At 31.6% G+C, this 8,243-nt stretch overlaps 2 protein-coding genes across 2 annotated transcripts; both read left to right on the forward strand.

Moving 5' to 3' along the window:
* The first annotated feature begins 4,689 nt into the window (after positions 1–4,689).
* LOC114730294 (receptor-like protein EIX2) lies at positions 4,690–6,404 on the forward strand. Its single transcript, XM_028917342.1, has 2 exons — positions 4,690–6,289; positions 6,388–6,404. The coding sequence occupies exons 1-2, from the start codon at positions 4,690–4,692 to the stop codon at positions 6,402–6,404; spliced, it is 1,617 nt and encodes a 538-aa protein (XP_028773175.1).
* Positions 6,405–6,505: 101 nt separating this feature from the next.
* Positions 6,506–7,671, forward strand: LOC114730310 (receptor-like protein EIX2). Its single transcript, XM_028917353.1, has 2 exons — positions 6,506–7,130; positions 7,619–7,671. Exon 1 carries the CDS (start codon positions 6,556–6,558, stop codon positions 7,126–7,128), a length of 573 nt encoding a protein of 190 aa, XP_028773186.1. The 5' UTR covers positions 6,506–6,555; the 3' UTR covers positions 7,129–7,130; positions 7,619–7,671.
* The last annotated feature ends 572 nt before the right edge of the window (positions 7,672–8,243 follow it).

Consider the following 8,243-nt stretch of genomic DNA (forward strand, 5'->3'; position numbering starts at 1 on the left):
GTCATGCATCCTAAAATTATATATACATTTATATTATACATCTAATTTTGCATATGTTTTCTTTGATCTCTCCCAAAGTTAGCTTTTAACTCTTATAATAAGAACATATGCAACCAAAATTGTTATAATATCGTTTAATGAAGTCTTTGCTAAAAAAAAAAATCATTAATGAAGTCAATTGTGGAAATTTCTTAAGAAAGAGTCTCTCACACGGCCTAATATATGTGGACAGTCTAGGGATAAGAGGGAAAGACAAATCAATTCTCATGGTCCCCACCAATTTGAATACTTTGTTGTTCATCGCTTATAGATTTCATAATAATTAGGCAATTAGAGTGTTATATCTATCATTATATTGCATTTTTATTTTATCAATATTATTATATATAATATAAATTTTATAATGAGTTACATGATCTATAAACTAATTCTCTCCATAGGAGCTAAATAATTAATTTACAAATATTAAAATTAAAAAATTATATAACTTAATTATTTGTAATAAATATGTGTTAAATTTTTTTTATTCTTTAATATACACTTTTGATTATTACTTCATTACTAGGAACCTCCTTTCATATAGAAATTAATAGGGATATGTTAAAAAATATTATAAATTTAAAAAACAAAGTGAATTAAGATTTTATATTTAATAAACTTTATATTAAAAATTAGACGAAGTAATACATTTCGCAACAATGTGTCATGAATTGATGCAAATCTTTACATTAGCAAGTAAATGATTTTTGTCCACCGGAAAGTCATACGATAATGATTTTTAACCACTCGATATGATGATAGAGTTTTGTCACATTTTGTAGCTATGCCCAGCTCGATCCAAATTAATTCGGAACGCATGGAAACAAATACATTTGGTGGTGGGTGAATCCTAAAAAATTTATGAAAAATATATATACATTATTAGAACTTAATCCTTTTTTGTCAGATATTAGAATTAGAATTTAATCTAAACGTAAAGTTTAGTTCGAAAATCAAGTTTCCAAATCAAATTTTGGTCGCCTCTTTCATTTGAGAAGTCTTTGAAGGCTCTCTTATGACAACTCTGCTTTCTTCTTTGAACCTTGACTAATTTAATTTGCTATTACATGTAAAAAGGTAATGTTCCTACTGGAAAAAGAAAACACAAAACAAATTTTAAAAAATTAATATTTTCTAAAAAAAAATAGAACTATAATATCTCTTTAAGTTCAAATTTTAACAATTTAAAGTCTTTAGCCTTACTATTTTTAAAAATGAAACGTAAAAATGGATCAATGCACTCTCCAATATCAAGATATATAGGATTTTAAATTTATTGTCTTGTATATTGGAAGTCTTGTGTCCTCCAATATTTCAAAGTCATATATTCTTTGGCAAAAAATAAAAGTCTATATATTCTTATTCTTTTAATTTTGGAATGAAGTGTCACTCTCCTAGTGGATAAAAACATTGTGGAAGAAAATGAAACCGCGTGGAAATTTACTATGCAATAATACAAAGGGCAAGTTTGGAATAGCGATTAAAAAAACTTATAAACATGTGTCACGTAAGTCTAGACAAAACTCCTCCCACATACTTACCTCATATTTTGTAAATTACGATTGAAAAGCTACTTATATGTTATTTCAAACATACTCAAAGTCTTTGATTATGAAGCTTTTCATGCGTACAGTATATATTTAATTTCACAGTTTATATATATTGATGATGATTTTAACTTTTACTAATTTTCTTTGTAGAATTGTAAAAATAAGCCATTACAAGTATTTCTCATTCATATATACATCCAAAAATTATCTTTATAGTAGATACTTAATTTTGCGTATGTTTTCGTTGATTTCCCCCGAAGATAAATTTTAACTCTTATTTAATTTCACGCGTAAATAAGAGTATATGTAACCAAAACTGTGTTATTAATAAATAAAGTCAATTGTGGAAACTTCACACTTCTCAAAAAAAATTGATGGAAGTCTCTCACACGGCTTACGGACATTGTGAAAGACAGGGAGTCATGAAGCCTTTCTCATGGCATGACAATGTCAAGGTTGTCAAGAGAAAATGACTTTAATCCTCCTAAGAAGAGTATTTCGCAATTTATACATATTGATGACGATTTTAAAATTTAATTCTATTAACTATAACAATAAGCCATCACACAAGTATTTCATAATAAGTCATGCATCCTAAAATCATATATATTTATATTATACATCTAATTTTGCATATGTTTTCTTTGATCTCTCCCAAAGTTAGCTTTTAACTCCTATAATAAGAACATATACAGCCAAAATTGTTATAATATCATTAATGGAGTCTTTGCTTAAAAAAAAATCACTAATGAAGTCAATTGTGGAAATTTCTTAAGAAAGAGTCTCTCACACGGCCTAATATATGTGGACAGTCTGAGGAAAAGAGGGAAAGACAAATCAATTCTCATGGTGCCCACCAATTCAAATACTTTGTTCTCATCGCTCACTGAGTTCATAATAATTAGGCAATTGGAGTGTTATATCTAACATTATATTGCATTTTTATTTTATCAATATTATTATATATAATATAAATTTTATAATGAGTTACATGATCCATAAACTAATTCTCTCTATAGGAGCTAAATAATTAATTTACAAGTATTAAAATTAAAAAAATTATATAACTTAATTATTTGTAACAAATATGTGTTAAATTTTTTTATTCTTTAATATACACTTTTGATTATTACTTCATTACTAGGAACCTCCTTTCATATAGAAATTAATAGGGCTATGTTAAAAAAATTATAAATTTAAAAAACAAAATGGATTAAGATTTTATATTTAATAAACTCTATATTAAAAATTAGACGAACTAATACATTTCGCAACAAAGTTTAAATTTTCCCTGTAAAATGTGTTATGAATTGATCCAAATCTTTGCATTAGCAAGTAAATGATTTTTGTCCACCGGAAAGTCATACGATAATGATTTTTAACCACTCGATATGATGACAGAGTTTTGTCACATTTTGTAGCTATGCCCGGCTCAATCCAAATTAATTCGGAACGCATGGAAACAAATACATCTGGTGGTGGGTGAAATCCTAAACAATTTATGAAAAATATATATACACACATTATTAGAATTTAATCCTTCTTTTGTCATATATTAGAATTAGAATTTAATCTAAACATAAAGTTTAGTTCGAAACTCAAGTTTTCAAATCAAATTTTGGACGCCTCTCATTTTAGAAGTCTTTGAAGTCTCTCTTACGACAACTCTGCTTTCTTCTTTGGACCTTGATTAATTTAATTTTTTATTTGCTATTACATCCAAAAAAAAGTAATGTTACTACCAGAAAAAGAAAACACACAACAAATTTTAAAAAATTAATATTTTCACATTTTGTAGCTATGCCCGGCTCAATCCAAATTAATTTGGAACGCGTGGAAACAAATAAATATGACGGTGGGTGAAATCCTAAATAATTTATGAAAAAAATAGATACGTTGTTAGAATTTAATCCTTTTTTGTCATATATTAGAATTAGAATTTAATCTCAACGTAAAGTTTGGTTCGAAATTCAAGTTTCCAAATCAAATTTTGGACGCCTCTTTCATTTTAGAAGTCTTTGAAGTCTCTTTTACGAAACTCTGCTTTCTTCTTTGGACCTTGACTAATTTAATTTGCTGTTACATGTAAATAAGTAATGCTACTGCTAGAAAAAGAAAACACACAACAAATTCTAAAAAATTAATATTTTCTAAAAAAATAGAACTATAATATCTGTTTAAGTTCAAATTTTAACAATTCAAAGTCTTTAGCCTTGCTATTTTTAAAAATGACACGTAAAAACGGATCACTGCACCCTCCAATATCAATATATATAGGATTTTAAATTCATTGTCTTGTATATTAGACGTCTTGTGTCCTCCAATATTTCAGAGTCTTTGGCAAAATATAGAAGTCCATATATTCTTATTCCTTCAATTTCGGAATGAAGTGTCACCCTCATGATGGGTAAAAACAATGGAAGAAAATGAAACCATGTGAAAATTTCCTATCCAATAATATAAAGGGCAAGTTTGGAATAACAATAAAAAAACTTATAAACACGTATCACGTAAATCAAGACAAAACTGTTATTATGTACTTATTTCTTATTTTGCAAGTCATGATTGAGAAACTACTTATAAACTACTCAAAGTTTTTGATCATGAAGGCTTTCACACGTATACAGTACTTATTTAATTTCACGCGTAAATAAGAGTATATGCAACCAAATCCGTCATATTAATAAATGAAGCCAATTGTGAAAACTTCAAACTTCTAAAGAAAAGTCGTTGGAAGTCTCTCACACGGCTTAATATTAGACAGTCTGTGGATAACAACAAAAGACAAGACAATTCTCGTGATGGCCAGCAAATACTTTGCCTCTGTTCTTTGTCGCTATTAAGTTAGAATGACATATATGGTGTGGTAAATGATTTCCAATCATTCACATATCCGAATCTCTCTGTTTATTTATTCAAGATCTCGGAGTTAAAAAATTTAAAGCTTGTTACATATAATTTTGAATTCATATTGAGAGTTTGTATATCCTCCAACACTATCATGAAGACAACAAAATCTTGCCTATAAATACATGGCCTTTGTGGTGCTTGTTATCTCGCATAGCGAACTGCATCATAACCTTATATCCACAGCTAAAGGATGGCAGATATGAGGTTTCTTGTTGCTTGCCTTGTGCTTTTGGTGCATTATTCTTGCGAGGCACTCGCAGTTGGCAACACTACTGTCAAGTGTAGAGTCAAGGAACGACTCTCCCTTCTTTCTCTCAAACGTGGCTTTGTTGATCCCCGTGGCTGCCTCTCTTCTTGGCGAAGTTCAGAGAACCACACAGATTGTTGCACATGGTATGGCGTTCTCTGTGACAGCCAAACGGGCCATGTGGATTCACTCCGTCTTGATCAGTGTAATTTGGAAGGTACAATTTCTCCGTCATTGGCTGAATTGCATCATTTAAAATATTTGGACCTTGGTTTCCAAAATTTCTCTCCAACTAAATTCCCAGACTCCATTCTTTCTTTAAAGAGATTGCAAAGTCTCGATCTCTCCTTCACAAATTTGACAGGAAACATTCCTTTCAATTTGGGATATTTGTCGCGCTTGCAAATACTTGACCTTCAGGGAAACCATCTTGAAGGTGGCATACCCAAATCCTTGGCTTTATGCAACTTAATAGATTTGGATCTATTTGACAACTCCTTGAGTGGACAATTAGATGACTTCGTTGCATCATTCGACCACTGTGCCAACATATCACTACAGAACTTAGATTTATCTTATAATCGGTTTACGGGGTCGGTACCTAATTTCTCACGGTTCTCATTTTTGGAAAGATTATATCTCTCCAACAATCAACTCAATGGAACTGTAAATGATGGCATTGGATTATTGTCAAAGCTGCAGTTTTTAGACATTACCAATAATTTCTTGCATGGTGTCATAACTGAAACTCATTTCTCGAGGCTCTCTCAGCTAGAATCCTTGGGGTTGTCTCTTAACAACTTGGAATTTAGAATCAGTCCTGATTGGATCCCCCCTTTTCAGTTAGCCGACATTGATTTAAGATCATGTAAGTTGGGCCCTGGCTTTCCAAATTGGCTTCGAACGCAGAAGTCGGGTTCCTCATTAGATATTTCAAATGCTGAAATTTCTAGTACGATGCCAAGTTGGTTTTGGGATTTGTCATTTAAATCCATGAACCTTTCACACAACCAAATGACTGGAGAAATACAAAATTTTCAACTCGGAAATGGTTCTCTTGCTATGAATTTGGATTTGAGCTCAAATTTGTTCGAAGGCTCAATTCCATCAAATTTATCACATACAGCCTTGGCATTGTTTCTATCTGATAATAAATTCACAGATGCTAGTACTTTCTTATGTCCGAATGAGACCGTGGTATTAGAGATCCTAGATCTCTCAAACAATCAACTATCAGGAGTGCTTCCAGATTGTTGGAAATATTTTGAATCATTAGCCCTTCTTGATGTTGCAAACAATAGCCTATACGGAGAAATTCCAACATCAATGGGTTCATTGATAAATATACAATCCTTACATTTAGGGTTCAATAAATTCTCGGGTGAAATACCTTTGTCTCTGAATAAATGCACGGAGCTAGTGGATTTTGATGCTGTCGAAAATGATTTTAAGGGATTAGTACCACGCTGGATTGGAGATGGGCTTAAGGGGCTAAGCATCCTCATTTTGAGATCCAACATGTTTTTTGGAAGCTTGCCACTCAGTATTTGTAATCTCCCTCAACTTCAAATCCTTGACCTTTCAATGAATAATATTTCTGGAAGTTTGCCCAAATGCCTTAACCATCTTTCTGCTTTGAAGAATCAAACAAATTTTGATGCAACAGTACCATATGGTTCCGATCGATATAATCGTGAGCAAACTTGGTTCTACTCGACAGAGGACTTTGCAACACTGGTATGGAAAGGTAGGGTGTCCAAATACCAAAATATATTGGGATTAGTTAAAAGCATCGACCTCTCTTGCAACATGTTGATGGGAGAAATTCCAAGTGAACTGATGGATCTTGTTGAATTGGTTGCCTTAAACATTTCAAGAAACATGCTCAGTGGACAAATCCCTGCCACCATTGGACAACTAAAGTCATTGGACTTTCTTGATTTGTCAAGGAACGACTTATCTGGACGCATTCCTTCTGAACTTTCACAAGTGGATCGTCTTGGTGTGATGGATTTATCACACAACAATTTGTCAGGAGAAATTCCTCATGGCACTCAACTTCAAAGCTTTGATCCCTCTGCTTATGAGGGAAATGCTCATCTATGCGGTGCTCCCCTTCCAAAATGTCCCACAAGCCCAACACAAGATCATCCAAATGATGAGAATTCTGAAGAAGATGAGCAAATTTTCCGTCGAGGTTTCTTTATCAGCTCGTCCATCGGATTTGCAACAGGATTTTGGGGAATTTGCAGCTTAATATTTCTGAATAAATCCTTCAGATATGCCTATTTTAGGTTAATGAGTGGCATACATGACAAAGTGTACGTGATCGTTGCTATAAATGTGGCCAAACTGCGCAGGTGGAGGAGAGGTTCAACTTGAAGGTACGTAATTAGTATTTGTTTTCCATTTCTCATGTTCATATATCATTTTCTATTTTCTCTGCAAGTGAACTAATAATTTCTTTACTAATATATTATTAAATACAATCTTTGGAAGAGACTTGGTTGTTTTTTATTCACGGGGAAAAAACTTCAAAAACTAAAGTTTTTTCAGATCAGAAAAAAATAGAAAGCTAATGTTTTTGTCTTCTTAAAAATATGTAAATGCATTATATATTCTCGAAGTATATTTTGAAGATTCTTCGGATCAATAAATAAGTGTTACATTTTTCTTATACAATAGGGGAAGCCGATAGATAATGTCAAGGGCATTCTTGCAAAGAACTATTCTAGAAATAGGTATTTATATATGCTGAAAGTTAAAAGCATAACCTTTCAGGAACTATGTGTTACGTTAGTTCAGTATTTTTCAGCACTTTGACTTTGTTGACTAACAAATTGCTTCTACTTTTGATCCATCGATATTGCAGTCCTTTACGTGGGGGAGCTAGCTGCTTCACAAGGTTGCCTTTTAAGCTTCTTCCATCGTCACTCGATGAATACTAAACTATAAGGCATTTGTTTTATCCATCTGCTATGCAAGTTTGCACCAGAAAATTAAACGAACTTGTGTTTACGATAATTGTTCAAGCCTTGCATGTTCTACTAGTTTAGTTTGCAAAATAAATAAATAATTATACTGTAAAATCAGACACTTGTTTTTCGGAGTCAATATATCGACATGTGCTTGCTGTGTGGTTTAATTGAGATATTGCTTTGAGCTTCAAATTAATTCACGATATATGTAATAATAATTGTGAAAATTAGCCTTCATGATTGTTTTGAGCACAAACTCATTGGCATACGAGTTACACTAATTAGGTGAGCTTAAATATTGAACATTCATTGCTTTGTTTAGAAAAAGGGTAGGGAGAATTTTTCTTCCTATTGAAGAGGTGGGGTTCATATGTTATTATACATGAATAAACAATGTGAAGATCATGAAATCTAAGATATGTAAGTTGCAATAAAATTAGAGTATTTCCTATAGTTTTTATACTATATATAAATAGATTTCACAAAAATATTTATAAATATTGTTGTTTAGTCATAGAT

Source organism: Neltuma alba, unplaced genomic scaffold, assembly GCF_004799145.2.
Source record: "Neltuma alba isolate B1F8T4 unplaced genomic scaffold, ASM479914v2 tig00012727_pilon, whole genome shotgun sequence".
In the NCBI taxonomy this organism is placed as follows: domain Eukaryota; kingdom Viridiplantae; phylum Streptophyta; class Magnoliopsida; order Fabales; family Fabaceae; genus Neltuma; species Neltuma alba.